At 37.3% G+C, this 23,202-nt stretch overlaps 1 protein-coding gene across 2 annotated transcripts in view; it reads left to right on the top strand.

Moving 5' to 3' along the window:
* LOC106945576 (glutamate receptor ionotropic, delta-1) overlaps positions 1-23,202 on the top strand; it is a 349,094-nt gene that overhangs the window by 306,157 nt on the left and 19,735 nt on the right. For both annotated transcript variants that reach the window (XM_015029358.1, XM_015029359.1), the window contains 6 exons: positions 6,508-6,681; positions 9,363-9,524; positions 11,465-11,584; positions 19,493-19,594; positions 20,718-20,915; positions 21,356-21,683. In XM_015029358.1, coding sequence (XP_014884844.1) covers positions 6,508-6,681; positions 9,363-9,524; positions 11,465-11,584; positions 19,493-19,594; positions 20,718-20,915; positions 21,356-21,683 — 1,084 coding nt within the window. The remainder of the gene's footprint in view (positions 1-6,507; positions 6,682-9,362; positions 9,525-11,464; positions 11,585-19,492; positions 19,595-20,717; positions 20,916-21,355; positions 21,684-23,202) is intronic.

Raw genomic sequence — 23,202 nt, 5'->3', positions numbered from 1 at the left:
TTATTGGCTTACACTGTTCTGTTGCTCTGGGCTGTTAAAAGACCTCCGTAAAAAAAAAAAATGTATCTAACTTTCTTTTTTTTTTTTTTGCATTACCACACGCAATGAGCCAACTCTGCCAACTCTTTCTAGGTGTTAACCTCTCTGGTCAAGGGGCACATTTCTACTCCAAACGCCACTCTAACCAAACCGAAACGCCCCGAGACATCTCACAATGAAACAGTGTTGCGTTTTGGCTTTTGACACCGAGCTGTTTATTAAGTGAAAATAGTGTTTAAAATTTTCTGATTTTCACCAGACAAAATGTGGTGTCTGTAAACATCTAAATGGACTGCAGCATGTGTCACGCATGTTCCACTTAGTCATTTCAGAATACATGTAAGAACTAAAATCCTCATGGCCAACCTTCCCTTACTTTTCCTCTGGATTAGGTCAGTATATTATTGCGGGAAGCCTAAGGAAATCTGAATCAAACTCCAAGCTACGAACTGCATGAATAAACTATCTCTAGTTTGTAGGGGCATAATGATATGTTAACCTGTAAGACAAAACTTTACTTGAGTGGGTTCAACAAAGGAGATGGGATTTTGAAAAAAGATTTTTTTGAAAGCTAAAGATTCAATGTTCTTTGTTTTAAAAGTAAGTTGGCTAATCATCTAATGTTTTTTTTAAAAATAGTCCTTTTTGTGTTTTCTCAAACAAAATAAAGATTATGTAGTTGTCACTGTATTTTATTAAATTTATATTTAAAGTTGATTTATCCTGTTCAGCTTTGTTCAGTGACAATATTTCAGATTTTAAACTTAATGATGATATGCAGATCAGACTTCTTCAGGAAAAAAAAGAAAAAAAAAAAGCGAAGTAGACCTTTAATGTTGTTAACAATATCAACAGTGGACGGTCATGATGAGAGTCACACTTTTCTTCCATTGCTCTTTCCTAGCCTGCATATTACTCTGTTACGTTCTCATTTCCACCAAGCATCCAACATTTTGCCACACAAACGCTTTAGGAGGAGTGACGACTTGTTCGGCACACGTGCAGCAGAGTGCTCTCGGGTTCCCTGATAACATCTTACATTTCTGACAGTCAATATGACCAGTCAATAACTCTGAAACTATACTGTCTTATTCTACAAGATAAAAATCCCAATAATAAATGCAAGTTCAAATCACATCCACATCCAATGCTCATAGTAGCTTCAACGTTTTCTGCCAGGAAAAAGTCACACAATGGCAGCAGTTGCACAGTGTATTGCAAAAAGAGATTTACTTTGATAAGTTATTGTAATATTTTAATATCACAAGACCTTGTGCCACCCCTACAAGGTCATACTGAACATCTTTTTGAAATGAAAGCAATAAATACACCGTTTTGGCCTCCATCACTACTCAGAATACCGACTTTCGTTTACTGACTGGGTTTTAAAACCTGACTTTTACAGCACACCAAACCCTTGTTCAGTCATTATCAGTTTGATAAAGCAATGCAATTATTCTTTAGCTTTTAACACAAAAACGTTTACACCTATTTTAGAAAATTTGTAATTTTAAGCTCTTTTCATATTGAGTCCCAACACAAAACTCAGACTTTGGAAATAAAGCTACCCCAGTTTGTTTTTGATCATTTTCTTAGAAAAATAAAGACAACAGATTTGTCTATTTGGAAAGACAAGAAAAAAGAAAAAAAAAGTCAGTGTTACAAAACCAGTGAAACTGCAACTGCATTTTTGTTGAGAGTGGCGTTTGTACAAGAGCACTTGTTCCTTCCTAACATGCCTAGACAGTCTGACCTCTACAAATTGTTAGGGACTTGCTGTTGGCTCAAAAGGACATCAGCTTTGTTCAAACATCCTGCCTATTTTTCTGACACTGAAAATAAAGTGCAACAAAGGTGCTTTACGTTCTTATGTTTTCTACAAAGACCTTGTAACATTGGAATATTTTTTTCAACTAGCATCGACGTTTTGATCGTAAAAAAATAAAGTTGGTGAATAAAAATACATCGATTTGGTTAGTTAGGCAGACTTGATGGCTGAATGGGCTGATTTAAAAGTATATTACTATTTCTAAAAGTTATGAACAAAATGTAAATGTTTGCAGTTGCAAAACCTAATTTTGCATTTTCTTCAGATATTTGCTTTCAGTAGTCTTTAATAACTAGTATGCCTTTCGGATGCTCAAATAAAGTTGGATGTTCTTTTGAAGCAAGCATGGCTTCGTTTTAGTAATTCATATTTCTATAAAGTAAACTTAGTAACCCTTATGTAAAGTCACCTGAGTGCTGATGGTATAAACACCAATATGTCTTTCTGACAAGATAGTTCTCCTTGTAGTAAGTAATAACTGCTACTAAAAAATTGAATAATTCAAATGTACTTTTTTCCATCATTATCAATACAAACCGATCCATTTACATTTGTCAAAAATGTTGCACTTCTGCAACATTCTGCATTCCTGCTCAGTGTAGTTGCTAAGACACTAGAGGCTAATGTGGAGGTTGTGGTGAGGCCAGACAGAAAAAAGCAGACAATCGTAGCAACTAACCGTACTGCTGTAGCTTAACACTTGAAAATGTCATGCAAGATTATCAGAAATCCATAAATTATTCAGCACCGATGATGAATACATTTGCACGGACCAGATCCTTGTGCAGACTTTCAAGAATATATATTTTGTGTGTCGGATCCATGCTTGTTTGAATTTATTTATTTTGGTATTGAATGATCCTTCGTCTCTTTGTGTTAAAATGTATTTGTAACAACAACAAATTTCAAGGCAAAAGCAAACACCCAGTGACACACTAAAGAAAATCATTCATAGTAAAGCAAAAATAAATAAATAAATAAATAAAATTAAAAAAAAAAAACAAAAAAAACATTAGGACTGAATGAAAAGTACAAACTTCCATAAGGGATCTGAATACTGCTAACTTTTTTGCCAAACAGGGAGTAAAACAATTAAAAAACAATTTAAATTGTTTTTTAAGGAGAGGACTGAATTCTCCCACACATATTGGTTTTGCTCTAATTAAAGAGGCAATATGCATACCCTAATGCATATTGTAATTACAAATTTTGCTCTCAACTACTCTAAAATATGTTGCCACCATATGAAACAGTATTAAGTACTTTTTTCTTTTCTTAGTATCGGTTTTAAGCTTGAAGTGACAACCCTGTCCTGTAGTAATGTTCCACCAATATAAATGCAAATATTAAACCAGTTGGTGGTGGTTTTATGTGGAACAAAAATTAAAAAAGAAGAAAAACAACTTTCCAGACTGGGATTCCCTAGGCAGCTTAGCCACATTTCACACGGTTCATTTAAGTTAACAAGTCAAAAGTTCAGCAGGTCATAGCCTTAAATTACCATATTTGTATCTCCACTGAAATTGTCCTTAAAATTAGTAGGGAAGCCTGTTGCCTTCTCCTCAAGTGTATCTGCTGTAAACACCAGCAAAACACAGAACAGCTGTGACATATGAATTATGAAATATTTGTTTCACACAAATTGCTTTGAATTTACCTGGTCTCAAGAACAAATGAACACACAAGTAAAGATGACTTCAGGAAGCCTGCTTCCTTGAGGATGCATACAAATACAGTCATGCTTTAGCTATATCTAAAAAATTTAAGGAGCTAGAACATCACCTAAAACCAATCTGATGTGATATTTAGAAGATATTTATTGCAAATATTAGCTTCGTTGGTAGTGCTAGAATAATTTCCAACATATGCATTAATGCATTCTAAGCTAAATTTGGTGTGTGAACTATTAAAAAACATGGAGAGAAAACTAATACTATTTACTGCTCAATAACCTTGTATTGACTATTTTCAACTGTTTACAGTCAAATCAACCATGGCTTACTCAGCTAACACACAACTGAGGTGTTAGTCTAAACTGTACTTTCTTGCCACTAAAATGATTCAAACTTATGAGTGTGTGAAGAATCTACGAGTCTTAATGACTGGAATAAATTAACTCCCTGCTATCTAGACAAATTGATTCAGCCGAAGTGTTACCATGGTGATTTGAAAAGAAGCTAATGCAGTGATAGGTTTCCTTAAATATGCTCTGTTCAATGAATGAAACAGAAACTAAAAGCAATCATTCAAAATTTACAGGAATGTGTCATTTCTGCTGTGTGTTGCAACAGAAAATTCTCATTTCCATATTCAAGTGATTGTGTCCACATGGAAAACGATTGTCCTGATGATAAAAAGTTTAGCACATTGCCCCATGTCAGTGGTTATTTCAGCAGGTTTTTGGTTAACGGTAGTCACATCCAAACCCTTCTGTTGGATGAAAGTATCCAAGAGAAAGTCAAGCTAAAGCCTTATACCCACAGAGCTTTGTTGTTCATTAACACCCACTCCCTCTCAGCTCAGCTGTGTGCCGTTTCAAAAACCAACATAGCTTCTAATTAAATGACTGTCATAATTACGGGTAAGGAAAAAAAAAACCTTTATTGCTCATAAAAGATTAATAACATGCAATAAGCAGCACAGAGAGGCTAACTTAGCCTGTCTGTCAGCCAAACTTGATTAGATTAATGTATTTTGGTCATCAGCTGTCATTGAGACATGATTGTGCTGCATTGGTGCTCTCGGCAATCTAAGCTACTCGACTGACGTAATTATGTGATAATTGTAGATTTCAGCGGCGGTTTGTGTGTGATCTGCATCTGTCAAAAACAATATTGTGATTTTACTCGTGGTCTTTTTAAAATCTTTTACAGTGCAGTTTGATTAGTGATCCATAAAGTAGTTACACTGACTTGCAAGACAAAGTGTGCATCTTTGCACCTTATGACTGTTTTGAAAACACTTTTCCAGATAAGTTAGATATTAAACACTACAGTATAGGTCTGTTTTTTTTTTGTTGTTTTTTTTCCCCACACACAGGATAAAAGTTCCATGTTTCAGGTCCGGATCCTGCTGGTCAGTTTTACTGCTGGGTCAGGTTCTGATATGAGTGTCACCTGGGATTATGACAGAACACTTGGACTGGGTGGCACCATCAGTTATTAACTTGGACATAGGGTTCAGCTCGGTGAGCCAAGCGACATAATTTGTCTGATTAATGTGTCGCAGCAACTCATGAATATTCATGCTTTCCACCTGACTGGTCTCAAAGAGTCAGAAAGAGCCAGAGGAAAATAATAGATGAGCAAAAAAAAAAAAAACACCCGAGGAGTCTTTACCTCACACTGTGCAGTGATGACAACAATGAAATAAATTAAGAAAAACTTTTTTTTTTTTTCACATATCAATCAGAAAAAGGCAAACGTTAAAGGTAAATAAAAAAAACGCTTTAAACACAGTAAGTTGGAACAATGTAGGAAACGGATTCCACTACTTAAATCTGGTTAAGAAAACTAATGTGCACAAAAAAATTGTCTCACACAATGCTGAAGTGCCAGAATATGTGATGTAAAAAATTAAAAAAACTAAATTTGTCTTCATGTAACATTTTTACTGTACAAATTCAGCTGAAAATGCACTGAAAAGGTAATTACAAATCCATTTGCACCAACAACATCCGACTACGTTAAAGCACCTTCTGATTCTATTTTAGCATTCATCTTGATTAGGAGTCTATCAGCATCTCACATCATGACTTATTAGTGATATTTTTCCATTCTATTGTCTAAATATTGTCAGCTTCTTCTCACGGGATCACAAAGGCCAGGAGAAAACACATTAAACCGTCTCGGTACACCAGCAGTAAAAACAGAAGGATTAGTGAAAAAAGAGATGAAAACAACTGACTATGAACAAGGATTGAGGGGATGTGTTTTGTTTTTTTTTTCTCAGGGATGTGTGGTCAGGAATATATCAGCCTTTAGCTGTTTGAGTTTCGACCCGCCGGTAACCTCACAGCTTTGTCAGGTAGTATATGAATCCAGTGTTTCTCATGAGACTCGCTGTCTGCCTCAGCATTGACCACCATCCTGCTCTGGAGAATAACAGGCAGCAGCAACAGGCTGTGTCTCATGAATATGGATCTGATCCTCAATACATCCCCAGCTCTCTCTCTCTCTCTCTCTCTCTCTTTCTCTCTCTCTCTCAAAAAAAAAAAGGGAACCAGAAGTAAGCTTTTTTTATTTAGATTTTTTTGTTAGGATAAGAAATTCATGTTTTACTAGCTTTAACTTGTAGATATGATAAATCTGGATTCTTTTGTTTGAATAAAGGTGTCACTAGATCTTATTTGCTCAATTTGCATGTACAGAAAATAAATTCTCAAGTTGATATTTCAACCCACTTGCACTATTTTACCTGCTTTTCTCATGCACTCATCCTTCTTGAACTGCATTTAAAATTCTAGCCGCTGAAGAGGACAGCACCGCCAACATCCTTCAAGACCGTCTGTCCCCCATTCAGATTTCTTCATGACCGCTCACGGTGCAACAATCCCAGGCTGACATTCTCAGGCTGAGCGTCGTTTCGATCTCGACCGAAATCAAATGAAAATAAAACGTCTCTGTTGTGTTCGTCTTCAGGAAGTGAGCGATGCGGATATAATGGAGTTGATTCACAGCTCGCTGGGGCGGATGACAATCATCCGTCAGGTTTTCCCACTGTGGAGGGACACCAATGTTCGATGCATGAGGAACAATCATCGCATTTCATCCCTGCTGTGCGATCCGCAGGAAGGCTACCTGCAGTCACTGGAGGTAAATAAAACTAATGAGATTCTGTGCATCGCTTAAAAACTGAAAGTATGAGCATAACTCCTTGAGTAAATATTTTTAGGACAGACATTCCCAACAAATAACATATAACCAAGTTCAAGGTTTGAAATCTCTATGGTTCGCCCGTTCTAGCGCTGTGCCAGACGTGACCTACTGTAACACCCGATTTACAGCGGGATTCAGAGTAAGGGGTGGTGTGTACAAATGCATAACAGAATTAGTAATTTCAAATCTTTGTATGTGTTACAATATGTATTCTGGATATTTATCATATAGAAATCTCAGTAAATAAAGTTTAAGTTGGTGCTTAAAAAAAATAAGTTAAAACGATGAAGCACTGTGAGTGGTTTTGCAAGGCATCATTGCTCACAGGACTTCTCTGGTTTTGTGTGTGTAAAATCTAAATAAACAAATACGTACAATCAATATTTTAAGAAAAAGAAAAAAAAACACATTTACTATAGATTTACAGGAGTGAGGCCAGTCAAGCAAAAGTTATGACTTTCTGTCCAGTATAGTACCGTGGTGGTGTTAAGTTTGTCATTTGTTCTTCTGAATACGTCACCATGAACTCGTGTTCATTTCAGTACTGAGCCCCATGTTATGCACTAGAGAAACAACAACTACATTAATATATCTGAAATGATTTCTTGTCTTTTCTTTTCTTGGGAGTCCTTCATGGTGAATCTTTATGCCTGTTTTATGGATAATAGTTGTAATCCTAAACGACAAGTGATTCTGCTCTGGATTATCAAGGGTGTAAATACAAGATTAATATATTATTTTATGTTGTCTAATGTTTTAGAAGTTTTTTTTTTCTTTTTTCATCAAAACTAAAATAAACACCTGCTTTTGATTCACACTAACTTCCACATCTCCACTGTGTGTGCAAATGAGATCCGTCTGTGGGCTAAATTTGATATCAGACAAAAATGTATTTTTGTAGTTTAGGTTCTGGTAAAGTATTTACATTACTAAGTTATTTTTTAATTTACTAATAGTAATTTTGATCTAAATTATTAGTTGTTTCTTTTTTTTTTATATAATTATTGCACTTTTCCGTAGCCAAAACGACTCCTATAGCTGATATGACAGTGGTTATTTCTTGAATAAGTCTAATTAAATTCCATATGTTTTTTGTCTTTGATTTCTGTTTAGAATATAGTATAAATATTCAGCCACACTGTGCAGCTGCTGAATGTCAGGAAATTGCAAATATGAACTGATTATGTATGCAACTCAATGTATATTAAACTCCCTTGGCAAGATAATTATGAGAGACATGGATGCCTATGAATACAAATTACTGCAGCAGTGTTTCTTGGGAATTACCAGCATAACTAAGTAAATTGCTATCTTATGCTATGGAAGCTTGTTTTAATTAATGTTCCACTGAAATTCGTGTCAAAATCACCACAAAATCAATTTATTAGAAAGATGCCACAAGCTCAAGTGTGGTATTAAATGTTTCTCCAGCATAGGTCAAACCATGTTAATTTAACCACTGACAAAGAATATTACTGGGAAAAAAAAAAAATTCTGTGACAGTCATTTATTTCAGTCCACCTGGAAATCACACAGAGATGGTGAGTGTTCAAGATCAGGCTTGGAGTATTTTCTGAAAGGGGTTGAAATAGCTTGGCTTTCCTCCTGTACGGTTCTAAGATTTTTGTTTGACTCAGTCGATCATGACTGGAATAGCTGTTTCCCTATGGCTCTACTGAAATGCTAATTGTACAGTTAATCATCACAACATACAGATGGCCGAACCATGTGGTGTGTGCACCCAACGTCTTCAATAATTCACATAAACGAGGTTAAATATATCCGGTAATGGCAGTAAAATCATTAATCTGAATAGTTTAACGGTTAAAAGATGGCAGCTCAAAACTCCATTGGAAGCTAAGTAGCTTTTATGTGACCTGAGACATACTGAACTGAGTTTCACCTGGATTCAGCTCCTGACTCACTGACCTGGAGGCGAGCGAAGCCGATTCGGAGAATTTCCTACCAATGAGAGAGGCTTGGAGTGGGAACTCTAAGAATGTCACGAACTGAATGCCAGGGGTAGCTGCCAATATTGTTCCCAATGATAGTTTTCTCAGGGAAAGTTTACTTTGAATTGACCTAGAAAACCTTCAGTGTTAAATCGATTGTCACACCCGGGCTGAATCCGGGAAGGATCCACCACTGTGTCCATGAGGCGGAAATGGTTGAATGATTGGCAATACTAAAGTCCAATATGAGGAGTAAATTTAACCATGTCGCTCCAAAATACCATTAAATTTTTCCTACTTTATCATAAGAAATCCTCTTACTGTGCAAGAAGAGCATCGCCTTCCAAGGCAGAACAGCAATTAAATCTCACCAACTCACCGAAGAGTATCCTGAAAATAAAATTAGTGGACAAGACACGGAAGAGGAGACGAGTTGAGTTTTGTGAAGAAGAGAACAAAAAGTTTGCCTAAACTTTCAAGTAAGGAGACATGTTTCATGTACACCTGGAAAAAAAAATCTATTCAACCTTGTGCTCTTCAGAAGGGTTGTCTTCTGGGACCCCCAAAAAATTACAATATAGTTTCTTTGTTGAATCGTTTCTGTGCTGCCAAGTTATTTTCCTTAAAGTGAAGTTGTTTTTTTTGTTTTCTTTTTCTCTCCAACAGGTGTCCAATCTCTACCTGTATGATAGTGTTTTGATGCTGGCGAATGCCTTCTATAGGAAACTGGAGGACAGGAAGTGGCACAGTATGGCCAGTCTAAACTGCATGAGGAAGTCCACAAAACCGTGGAACGGAGGATGGTCTATGCTGGACACCATTCAAAAGGTAAAATACCTTTTTTTTTTTTTTTAAATCAAACTTTTCTTGGTAACAAGCAGTGTTGTCTTTGTAATTGTATCAAAGACTATGGTAGAGCCTTTCATACATTTGATTTTAATTGAACGTTCTAAAGATGTTATTTTCTGACTTTTTTTGAGCTTTACATTCCTTGAGTGTTTCTTAAAGTCTTTTATGCAAACTCAGGTCTTCTGGTTGTCGACTCTGCATCCCCAGAACCAAACATGGAGAAGCATCATTCAGTTTTTATGCTCCTCTAATGTGTAACAAATTTCAAGAAAACTTCAAAACAGTTGGAAAAAAATCAAGGGTAAAAACCCCACTTACCTAGAGTTGGTTAGATTAATAATGCCTGGAACATTAATTCTCGTCTTTATTCAGTATTCGATGATTACTCTTGATCAGTTTGATGACAGTATTTGATTAAATGTAATGTTTGTTCACTGTTTGCTGTTCATAATATAATTGATTACCCTGTTATGTGTTTAACATGCAAAGCACTTTAAACTGTCCTGTTGCTGAAATGTGGTGCGCAAATAAAGCTGACTTAAAAAACAATATTGTAGATATAAATTGTTCATAAAAGCTTTACATTTCTGATTAAAAATATAGGATTCATTGAAATACAGTAGAAAATATGTGCTTGTACAATCAAACAAACTATTTTAACAGATGAAGCACAATCCTGCACATGGAAATTATTTATATATATATATATATTTTTTTTTTTGAAAGCCCAGAGGAAGCTGATTATTAAATGCAAACTCTATCCCTGGTTTCAGGATGGATTTATGGCAGTTTCCGGGCTTTGATCTTGTTATATTTATGTGGCCTTCTCAGTTCTTTCAATGAAAAAAAAGCCCCCAATATCGGAGAGCAGTTTGATCTCATCCACCTCAATCTAATAATGTATTTTTATTATTGTTGCACAGAGTGGTCGGTGCTGGTTTAATTTTAGATGTGACATCAGATGGCTCAGTGAGGTCTGAACAAACAATGCAGGGAGCATAGTGTTACTTTGTTACCACATGCAATCTTAAAATGATGCTTGTTTTTCTGTAACACATTGATTTTATTCCAAAAGATTCAACATGGCATCTCTCGCCCTATTGAAAAATCCAAGTGAAGCGAAATTCAAAATATGCGGCCTCATATTATCTAAAATCAGCCAACAAACTTTTAAGTGTCTTATATAAGATTTTCTTGAGTTTATACACAGCAAATTCTGTTGGAAGTTGCATCTATGCTAAATCATATAAAACATGGCTGTGTCGTTATTGTACACAGTGAAAAGCTGAATTAACTCAGGTGTGGTACAACTCTTTTATACATCCATATTCACCTACTGTTTGGAGGAAATGTATATGAAACCAATACCAATTATTTTTTTTACCCTTCAAAACAAAAAGGCAGAGGAAATGTGCATAAAGTTAATTGCAAGTGTAATTTTTCACAAAATTAAACAAAATCTTTGGACTTGATAGATAGAAAAATAATAATTGCATCTGAACTAAAACATAATTGTTGTTGCCTTAAATAGCCAGAGACCTCAAAGGAAAATTTATGTAAAAATAGCTTCAAGTGTGAAAAAATTTCAGGCAAAATAGTTTGTTTTAAATGAGTGAATCCTATTCAAAATGAAGAAAACATTAAGGTTGAAATATGTGCAAAAGCAATGCTCAAATGTTTAAAGGCAAATGTTGGGGTTGATAAAACGAAGGAAATCTGAACCTCTGTTGAATCTGTAATTTGTACGTTTGTCATGTTGTACATAATGATCAATATCATTACTATTGTTAGATCATATTTTTTATTAATATTCTTGTCTTTTTGTTTTATTTCCAGGCTGAAATCAACATGCTTCTTTAGAAAAAAAAACAAAAAAATACAGCTTTTTATTATTATCATTATTATTTCTGTTGCAACAGGGACGGATCAGCGGCCTGACCGGATTGATGGACTTCCGTGCCGAAGGCTCCAATTCCCACGTACAGTTTGAGATCCTTGGGACCAGCTACAGTGAGACATTTGTGAAAGATGTGAAACGGGTCAGTCTGTTTTCTCCCCTGTATAGTTTCCAACATATTTTCCTTTTGGCAAGCCAGCAACTCGAGTGTCAGAAATAACTTTCATGCAATTTGTTTCAAAGAAAAGCCACGGCTTTTAGTTCAGTACAGAATAGCGTCTGTGCCATGTCCCGGTTGTATGGTCTGTGCAATATGCTGAAGACAGGTCAATTAGAGCTTCCTTATGAAAGTCCATTCAGGAGGCTTTTAGTGGCTAGATTCAATTTTGTGCTGACTTACATGGCTGTCCAAGGTGCTGAGAGAACTTCTGATGAAAATGGCCTGTATGTCTCAATACAACTACCCAACTAGCCATTTCTTAGTAACCCATGCAAATATACTTTAGATTAGGTACATTTTCATTGTAGGTTATATTTTTTCTATTCAAACTTTTTCTTTTTTTACCCATTTTGTTGGACATAAAAGAGCTTTAGAAGTTGAGTCTAGGATAGTGATAGTGGCATCAGAATTGCAAATATATGTGTGGTTTTTATTATATTCTTCTGAGAATGAACCATAACATTCACACACAGAATAGCTATGTCTGGATCATCTACTGCTCATTGTTCTTAATATTAACTTTAAAGGTGTCAGAAAGCCCATTTTGGACTTTTTGAGCTTCACAAAGATGCTAGTATATTAGATTTACCACACAACTCTTAGTTTTCAAAGTCAAAAGTAAAAAAAAACAAAAAAAAATAAACGAAACACACAACTTGCAAACTTCCTTCATTTTAAATCTCAAGTCCCTGACGGTGCATTCACCATGTGGCTAAACAGAGATGGAGAGCGTTATTTGTGCACTCCGTTATCAACTGTAATTTGTCGCTTTTTGTCCTGATTCAGTCAGGGACTTCTCCCCGAATGAAGAAGAATCAGGTTTCTTGGCAATCTATGTAGAGCAGGACTGACCAGAAGCATTAATGAAGATTTAATCACCACTCAGCCTGACTAAAGCCATTCAAACCAATTCATCATAACACGGCCATTATCATTAGCACGAAGCAAGATACGCACTTACATTAAAAAACGAAGACACATCCACGTTAGTCAGCCGAAGAGCCCATTGCAAACAGTAGAGGCCCACTTATAAATGCACCATTAATACACATGGGACGTCCAAACAGCCAAATGCAGGAGCAGCAGGAAACATGGCAACATTTGGGTGCATGTCTCTGGAGATCATTAGCAGCAGGTATAATGGAAAGGTGCGTGCGCTGTGTCAGTGCTGTTGTTCATTACCAGATATGTTTGCGTACCTGCAGGACTGGGCAGAACCCCTATACTACTAGAAAACAGACATAAATGTGTGGAGTTGCTGTACACACGCACCGTACTGTTTACTCCAAAACAACTTAAAAGGAAATATAACTGCAGGATATTCTTTGCAGGTTGAACCAAAGTTCTTGTTTATTTGAAACTGTGATTCCACAGTGTGCTGCCCCTGCCAAGTCCTCACCACATTTATCATTTCGTCCCCCTCTTAGTTTTACATTTCCTAACGTCCAGGCCTCCCCCTCTTTCACCTCTCCTCTGTGGTCGCCTCCTCTAGTCTCTCTTAACCTTTTACTCTCATTTTTCAGACCCGCTTTCCTCCCGCTCCATCATCATTTATCTGCATTCAGTCCATTTTCTTCCTGGCCTGATGGCTCTTAGATGAGGCGTCTTTCTGGTTAGAAACTGTAATGAAGACTGAAATACTATTTCCAGAATGGCTACTGTGAGATTTCTGCACCATCCACTGCTGATGCAGAGTGATCGATACCGTTGTTGTTGTTTTGGTTTCCTGGTTTGGTCTTATTGATGTGTCAGCTCGTCTCTAAAGCAGATATTCCTAATGACTTCCAGCTTACATTGAGCTCTCATGGAGAAAAGTCGGCTTATTTGAATGTAATTGCTCCTGCTGGCATGCATAGTGCTATAGATCATTTCTCAAATGTTTCTTCAACGGGACTGTCGTTAAACAAAATCATATTTTTAACACTTAAAGTAAAAATGATTAAATTCTCATTCTATATCTCATACTCAGATGTTTCTCGAATGAAATCTAGACGCATCAGCATTTAAATCTTTGCACTGAAAAAGAAAAATCGAATCCAGGAGTCCCCGATCCAGTCATTGTGGTCTCTTTCTGTCTCTCTCTCTCTGATCTTTGGGGTTTACCAGTTGGATAAGCTGAAGTCAATCAATCAATCAATCAATCAATCAATCAATCAATCAATCAATCAATCAATCAATCAATCAATCAATCAAATTTTATTTGTATAGCACATTTCAGCAGCAAGGCATTTCAAAGTGCTTTACATAATTAAAATTAAAACAGCATGTAATAAACAGTGAGAAAGAGATTTAAAAAACATCATTAAAACGTAAACAGTGAGAAAGAGAAATAAAAAGCTGCAGAACTTTAGTTGAGACGCCATCAAATGGGACTCCAACCCTTTGGACTTTAGTCAAAACGCCGTTTGTCAATGAAATGTCTGGCAATCATCTTTGCCCAATGAATCCTTTCCAACCTGCCGTTACAGTTTCTTCTGTAGTGGCATTACGTCAGATCTGAAGGAGCCTTTGAAAATACGTTGTTGCTGTATATACTAGTCTGATGAAGAGGATGCTCGGCGTTGTCGTGACTTGATTTTTTTTTTTTATGTTAGGAATCCTTCCCTGCACAATAATCTCCAAAGGTTCCTGAGCAGTTTCTAGAACATCACCAGCCTTTATTAAAGCCTGGTTATGTTCCTCCTCTAGAAATACGATCTGCTCTGTCTAGTTTTGTAAATAACGTCACTGTTGCACCTTCAGTCCAGGCTGTTCAGCCTCGTTTGAATCGTGAATTTAACACATTTAAATCGTTATTTTGGTTGCCTGTGGAAAATCTAACATTTACAGGCAAAATTTTAAAGGTGAGTCAGGAGGGTTTTTTTTTTTTTTTAATCTAGATGTCTAACATGCATTAACTGTTTTTTACAACCTTAGTTGTTTCACCATTCCAATGTATTTTTGAGTTTACTTCTTACAGTTATACTTAAAGAAAAAATATGCATTTTTACTTCTAAATTTGACATAACTCACTCAAAAACACAGCATTTTCTTCCAAAGTGCTGGTGAATTTTAGCTCAGTTGTCATAATAAGTCAATAAAAACATTCTACTTTTAATGCCTTAAAACTCAAACAACCCAGCTGATCTAGCAAAATCCATCTTCCCAAAATAAGCATATTTAGACATTCTGCACTGATGAGAGCCAACTAGTATTTAATACACCGAAGATGAATCAAGTGTTTGTGTTTATTAGTCACAAGGTTATCAGGATCAGAATTTTCTTATTGGCCATCATCACCCTTCAAGACGCCACTGCTGATGTTGATGATAATGGATGCAGGGTTTCCCCATGAGCTTTAACTTGCAGCACTGCAAGCAGCATGTAAATGACGCAGCGGTTTAAAGCTGCCACATTCGTGCCACTGCTCAAACTAATTCCTCACTGACTCATCAAGCACAAATGACATTAAATATTCTCCAAAGGGCACTTCTCTCTTGCCAACAATAGATCTGCGGGGGGCTGATGGGAGTGTTGATCCAACAATTAATTTGCACAGTGCCGGGAAGCGTGGCTTTTTATAAACGCACTTTCTGGCTCCGTAGTGTTTTTAAAATGTCCCTTGGCTGCGTGGAATCTCTCCCACAGGTGCACAAAAACTAAAAACAAGTTGTTTTTTTTGTTTGTTTTTTTTTTATTCAATGGCTCATTTTCATCTTATTAAAGGTTTTGGTGCAATTCCAATTACTTGCTACATTCATAATAAGTAAATACTCACCTGCAAAGTGAAACATAAATCTTTCAAAATTAGTCTATTTTAGTAGTGCTTAACGTCTCAATTAAAAAATTACTGTGAGCTCCTTAAAACACATCTTGTGAGTGAACAATATTAGAGTCATATTGCAATGGATAATCACAGTATTAGCAATAATATTTTCAGATGGCAACTCACTCAGATCTGTAAAAAAATATGTATTAATGTAAGCAGTTCACCTTTACAGTTATATCGGCCATAAGTCTAAGCTGTCTGAGTTTGTAAAAATAAAAAAAAGACTAAAATGACACTCCACTGGATACATAAAAGCTCATTTACCATCAAAAGGTAAAAATATTAAGCCTGAGGAAAATACCTCTACAAACGCCAATATAGTCTCTTTCATCTGCTCCTTGTCAATAATAATAAAAAAAAAATGTCCCTGCAACTGTTTATTTTAAATGTACATCATTTGATGTACCTGCTCTTTGTTGTTTCCTCTTCACTGGGGAAATTTCCTGTGAATGTGACAGACTGAAAGCAGAAGTAGGAGTTTGATGATACAGTAATTTGCATATATGTAATTCAGTCAGCATTCTTAATGCAGAAACAATTTGGGGGGAAAAATAAAATAAAACACTGATGCGTCCTTCGGCCAATTTATTTAGGTTTCAGTTCAAACCTGATGAATTTAGATATCCAACACCACCAGTAATTTGTCGTGTAAAACACATTCAGCTAAGTGCTTAAATTGGTCACTATCTTGTGTAAACTAATGCGAACAAACTACCCAGCCAGTCATGCAAGCAATTATAATTACTGCTTATATTTTCAGTTGTACTCATAATATTGATTATTTAATAATGAAAATCAAATGGATCTTTTCATGCCTAAATTCTAATTTTCTGCTGCTACGGATAATTTAAACAGAAATGTCAAACTTTAGAAAAGTACGCTTAGTTCCACGCACTCCTGTATGTCATCTTTGGTCCGTTTGCTCAATGTTTTCTAAAAGAAGAAGCCCACATGTACATCTCCCACTTTCCACATTTTTTATTTTATTTTCCTACACACTAAATGCATCACTTTATGTTTGTAATTTCACCTCACATTTCAAATATATCTAAAGCCTGAAAGATTTGATTGGAGAATTTTGCAAACCACTGTACATCATTCCTCAAATTAGGCCGACGTCCAGTTCCTCTTTGAAGAAGAATTTTCCTCGGAACATGTTCAAAGTATTAGCCTAATAAAAACTAATGGCCATACATTTCCTGTGTAATTGCAGGTGATGTGACTTTGCCATATTTATTGTTTGTGACCTTCCTAGTGGCGCGCTGGTGAGCAAAGCTCTGTGAAGTAGAAGTGTTCCTCTTTAGTGTTCTTCAGTTTACAGAGCGAGGATTGCTCAGTGTTTTTCAGAGAGGACAAAACTGTTCATGGAGAAAATAGCCCCCTGTGAGGCAGCCAGTGCACACTGACATTTTGCCTCAGTGCACACTTTGAAACACAAACAGACAGCACAGTCATGTAGACAGATGGGCAGAATTATTATGAGCACTTGTAGAAAAAAAAAAAAAGACCTGAAATCTGAAACATGGCAAAGTTCCCGACTGCCAGGAGAAAAAAAAAAATTGCCATTAACAAAATATTCAGAAACAGGACAAATGATGAACCTTGTAACACCACATTGATTGAGGCAGAGGAAGTCCTGGGAATCTGAAAAGACTCCAACTTGCATCACTTATGTCTAAGTGGCCCCATAACACAGGGCACCGTCAGATGTCACGTTTGTTCGGTCTTTAAGTAGTGTTCAGTTTGCCACCTTTCAAAGAACCAACGGCTTCCTAGTGGACGTCAGATTTTTATTGGCACATCAGTCAACATCAACACAGATGAATAAGCAGACATCATCACACTGCCCACCAGCAGGTGTGTGCTCACAACTCACAAGTGACTCACAATCTACTTTCACATCAAGATTTCTCTGACATCCGTGCAGCAAAGTGCTTCTTACGCTGCACATGCACTAATCTTCACATAGCTGACATCATTACTGTGCTTAGAAGAAACATTTACTGAGTGACACTTTGTAGGGGGACATATACAGTAATGATGTATATGTCTCATTAGCTAGTGTGCCGTTAACAAGAGTCACTTCATCAATGAGTTTGCAGTGAAGCTATACATAGCAATGAACTGCACTGAGTTCTGCGGATCGGTTGTGACAAAACAGGCTGATAATGAAATTTTAGCTCCGTTTTTCGACAGGCTCCAATTGCCTGACATGCTTCTCTTTCACAGTTGAATGCCTCTATTGCTGCTTTGTGTATCAGAAGTAGTGATTTCTTTCAAATGCACAGCTTGTAATTTCAAGACTGTTTGTTCGGATCTTCCTGGTGACACAGATATACTTGTTCTTGTGTACTTCCCTCAAAGTTGAACCGAGATAAGACAAGAGCACAGAAAACCAATTTTAAAAAAAACAAAAAAAAAAACACACCAAGCTTTCACGTCCCAAGTGCTAATTGGCTAAAGGAACAAATTAGAAAGTTATGCAAGATACAATGCATCTATCTGAGGGTTGTGCTGTCTAAAAATAACGTTCAATATTCCCAATGTCTTGTTTCTCTACAGCCACGTTTAATGCAAGGTGGTGACAGAGCAACACGAAGTACCACATCATTTTGAAGCAGAAGCTAAAACGTACATGATTTCCTTTAAGAAAGTGGATTAGAAATGGCCCAGCCAAAGTCGGACCAAAATCCACTGAAAATTTACAACAAGAATGCTGCTTGCAAATGATCCCCTCTAGCCTAGCTTGAGCTATTTTGCAGAGATTGAGACACTTTATCGTTAAAATAGCCGAACGTACTAAAGCTTACAGATAGCAATGTTTGAAGATTTTTTTTTATTATTATTGAATCACATGAGTAAAATAAAAAAATCCACTTTTAACAAATGAAAACGAGCTTAATCAAATGAAATCGGTCTTGTTCTTTGAGGTTAATGATTTCTGAACTTCAAATTTTCAGATCGGTACAAATCCTTCAGGGCTTAAAGTACAGGTGGTAGCCATACAGTCTGTTAATCCAGATTTCTCTTTACTGTCACTGTATGTTGGCCTTGACAATATGCAACTCTAGGAAGCGCATAGATTTCAAAGCACATCTTCAAATTGAAAAGCTGGAATCCACCTATTTACCTGGGAATTTATCCATTTAGAAAAACAAAACTTTTAAAAACTTCTTTTTTTTTTTGGACAAATTTTCTATCTCACTATGGTGTAGGTCATTTCAGTCGGAGGGAGAAATAGCTCGGTGCTTCCTGGAGCCCAAAAGGACTGTGGTTTGACCTTGGGCCACGAGTCTTGTTCTGTCAGCTCAAATCAAAGGCCACTCCAAATGACGTGTCGAATCCTTGAGAATCCTTGTCCAGCCGGCAGCGCTGATTAAGAATTTAACAAACATCAGCCTCGAAGACCGGAGACAAGGCTCCAGAGGCTGACCATGTGGAATGAGAAGTTTAAAAAGTAAAGGATTGTGTGGACCCAAGGCACTCAAAGGGACGTCGAAGGCTCAGACTGGATGTGTGGTAGATTAATTTGGGGAGCATGAAGTCAACCTCAAGTGCTCTCCTGTTATTTTAACAGTCTTGCACACTTTGTGTAGTTAGACGTAAAGAGTGGGTGCAGACTCCTTTCACAACCGAGGGTCCCGTTTCTTGTGAACCGGTTAATCACCCTCCACTGCTGGGAGCGGGTTGATGTAAACAAACATGGAGCACTCACTATCAATTAAAGATGGTCGATAATGTGGGGATAATTACTGCGAGCAGAATTGTTTTAATTTTCTTCTGCAAATTGATTCCTGACTTACATGTGTGTGATGGATCTTTTTTTTTTTTTTTCTTCATGCAGCTATTCTACGGACAGCTCTTTGTGTAATGGCTGCCGGTTTTTTAATGTGCTTCGTAAATAAATAAACATAATTAACACAACATTTATCTGCATCTTTGTCCATTAGAGGATACTTGCATTTCCATTTTTACACAGTTAATTTTGCTAACCTATCTGATTCTTTGCTCTCGGCCCGTAGCTGGCATCGTGGGACTCCACTCGCGGCCTGAACGGAAGCCTCAAGGAGAACCGGATAGAGAGCGGCATGCAGGGAGTGACGCTCAAGATTGTGACGTTACTGGTAAGCTGTGAAAAGTCACTGAATCTATCCACCCAAGTCAACAAATGGAGTAAAAATGCAGTTAGGAGGGTAAGCACCAACATGCATGAGGTTGAATTTTACACCAGAGGATTATGAAACACACTAAAAGCACTGAAGATCGGTTTCAATCATACTTTAAGAGGACAGTTAAACAATAAAACTCCCAGCAGCTCACACATCTTAAGCGTTCATTTAGAAAGTCATCAGTAGTTTAGAGGAAGGTGCATTGAAATGTGTTGATGATGCCCCATTTCAAATAATAATAAGATCATTGTGTGCGAGCGCACCAAGCATCAGCTCCACATGCTTTTTTTTTTTTTTTTTTTTGCAATGCTGCAAAAACAAGTCTTCACTTGTCTCGGAAATATAATGCATCTGAAAACGATTAAAGCACAGCAGCGTCTCTAAAAGTAAGACCGCATTTCTTTCACCACAGAGTCTCTGCCCTCGTCCTTTACCTCAATCATTTCTCCTCCCCTCCATTTTTCCTCTTTTCACAGATGATTTACCTCCACCGTATTTATTCACATAAGTTCTGCTCGGCGTTCTCCTGGCAGTGTCACTTCATCAAGTCATTTGCCCCTGCCCACTTTAACACCTCTCCTCTTTCCATGTTGCCCTCCCCCGCCCCGCCCCGCTCGGCTCTTTTCGCTCCACCTATTTAATACTGCCATGACACTTCCACTCATAAAGGGGAGCCATGGGGTGGGTGCGGGGGGGTGGGGGGCAATAAATTTGAAATGACAATTTTCCCGTTGATGGACCATAGCAGTTGCCATGGCGCCATTTGTTATGGATCAACAGTTGCTAAGGAAACAATTTTACGAGGATGAAGTTTAATGGAGAACATACAGAAGCTTTTCATGAAGGCATCTTATGATGACTGATCGTGTCCTGCTTGCAGCTCTATATCCCAACCATTAGATTTGTGTGCATCGAGATAAATGACGCGTCTGTGATTGAGTAAAAGCACCCTTGGTTCTCAGAGTCTGAGCGTGAAACTCGGCCTTAAACTATGTTTCTCAATATTAATATGTCCGGAACGTAACATCATCTGAAACCTGCTTTTTAAAGGATCTGAGATTGTTCTGTTTAAAAACAGGAGGAACCTTTTGTGATGGTGGCAGAAAACATTCTGGGTCAACCCAAACGATACAAAGGCTTTTCCATCGATGTCCTGGACGGCCTCGCCAAGATCCTGGGCTTCAAGTACGATATTTACCAAGTCGGCGATGGGAAGTACGGCTCGGCTCTCCCCAATGGGTCCTGGAATGGCATGATTGGAGAACTCATTGGCAAGGTTTGTACTTTTTGATTGCATGAAGAGAGCAATTCCTATGCTTGTCCTGAAATTATATTTCTAAAAGTTAGTTCATTGTGTAGTTTAGGAAGAAGAGTCTGTGCATCGGACCATCACTTCACAAGCTATCTTCATCTGGCTGCAAAAATTGCAGTTCAACCTAAATAGAAACTGATACAATGACCTGCACTGAATAGTCCAAAAATTAACAGTTGTTTTGTTTCCTGTTTTTTTTGTACAGAAAAGTATTCAGAAAAAAATATATATATGAGTGAATAAACAAGCAATTGGAGGCCGAGTTGTTTCAGAAACACAAACATACCAAATTGCTAAACATCCTAAATGTCACGAAATGGCAAACTAATACTGGTCAAATGCATGAGTTTTGGCAAAAAAAACCCAAAAACAGCTGTTTTTTTGGGGGGGGGGGTGTTTAACAGCGAGCTGACTTGGCCGTATCTGCCATCACCATCACACCGGAGCGCGAGAGTGTGGTGGACTTCAGCAAGCGCTACCTGGACTATTCCGTGGGAATCCTGATGCGCAAGTCCGAGGAAAAGATCAACATTTTCTCTCTGCTTGCCCCATTCGACCTGGCCGTGTGGGCATGCATCGCAGCGGCCATACCTGTAGTGGGCATCATGATCTTCCTGCTGCGACGTATCCAAGCAGTCAGATGTCACAGCAACACGGGCCATCCGCCACCTCCCACCTCCACCTCACTTCAGAGCGCCATCTGGATCGTCTATGGGGCCTTCGTGCAGCAAGGTCAGTTAGTTAAAAATACAAGTAAAATTATCGATCTTGTTTGAAAATGTGCAAAAGCATCTGGGTACTGTGTGGTACTTTTAACACAGATTATGCTGTTAGTATCGCATTCCAACTACAGATAGTTGAAATTCACAACCTAGTGTAAATAATAAATTGCTTAGAGATCAGACGTCTGAACTTAGGCCCCTGTGGACCTAAATAGCTTTATTTTCTGTTTTACAAGTAAACACATTAATCCAAAAATTTATCTTATTAAATGGTGAAAGTATAATTTTTTTATAGTTTTACTCTAAGATAATCTAAACTTAGTAGGGTTATTTTATTCTACGCTTCACTTATCAATAGGTATTCTTATAATTTAAATAAAAATAACCTTTATTCCTTCCAGATCAAAGTCTATTCATAAAGATTCACTGTTTAACAGTGCATATAAATGCAACACCTTAGGTCAACAAGGCAGATGAACATGTGAAGAGTATTTTAGCATTTAACAACAAACATTTTCATTCAACTGCGCATTTCTAAGCCAATCAGGAAAATTTTTACTGTTTTTTTTTTTTTAATACAGAGAAGCTGATCTCTGACATTACACACGCAGAGTCCCTGCCGGCTGCTGTCATAACTACTAAGGTATAATAACTTACAATAAACAGGAAGACGTATGCGGATGTCACCATGCAACAAATGCTGAATCAGTAGATGGAAAATTTCAGGCAAAATGCCCACCTTAGCATTTTTGAAGGTGCCTTTCTGCAGGAGGACACCCCATCGTTACATCCGGTGTCGGTCCAGGTACGTCTGGTCGCAACAAATGACCGATTTTAAAGCTCAGACTGCATCCATCAAAGTCTGGCGTAGTGCCTGTGAACCTTTTTTAACCCAACACCCACTATATTTTAAAAGAAGCCAAATTCATGCCTTTTTATCTGCCTTCGTTTTCACATTCTCATTTCTGACTCATGTTCCAGCGGTGCCACTTTTTGATTCAAGTGCTTTTTTTTTGTTGCTTTTTTTTTGTTGAAGGAGCTAGGGGGCTGATGTAAGACGCGTTGATATGGATCTGACTGCTGATGCTTAGTGTGCCATTGTTGGTAGTTGAAACATGGCATCCTAATATTCTGAGAAGTCCATAATGGTATGCTGGCACTTAGCTGGCTTATGTTGTGTGTTCACCCCCAGATACCGAGTGTCACTGCAGTTTGTTTGTTTTTTTTTTCCACGTAGGAACTGTTCTTTTGTTCCATATGGGGGTCATTCAGAGGTAGGATATAATCCAAAGCATCCCAGGGACCAAACGGATATGAAACCTTTTTTTTTATTATTATCTAAAGTGTTTAATCAGTTTATTTCATAAATGAAAGCGTGTCCCACTGAGGAGCATGCTTAGAGCCAATTAAATCTGCACATGGACAATTCACATTCAGAAACCTTAATAAAAACAAACTCGGAGCCATGTGTAATAAAAATGATTGATGCCATAGTATGATACATCTGACAAGACCTTTCGTTTTTTTGT

This window comes from Poecilia latipinna, unplaced genomic scaffold (assembly GCF_001443285.1).
Source record: "Poecilia latipinna isolate Pla-1442-1.1 unplaced genomic scaffold, P_latipinna-1.0 Scaffold151, whole genome shotgun sequence".
In the NCBI taxonomy this organism is placed as follows: domain Eukaryota; kingdom Metazoa; phylum Chordata; class Actinopteri; order Cyprinodontiformes; family Poeciliidae; genus Poecilia; species Poecilia latipinna.
Note: the sequence above shows the minus strand (reverse complement) of the source record. Positions and strands in the feature narration are given on the sequence as shown.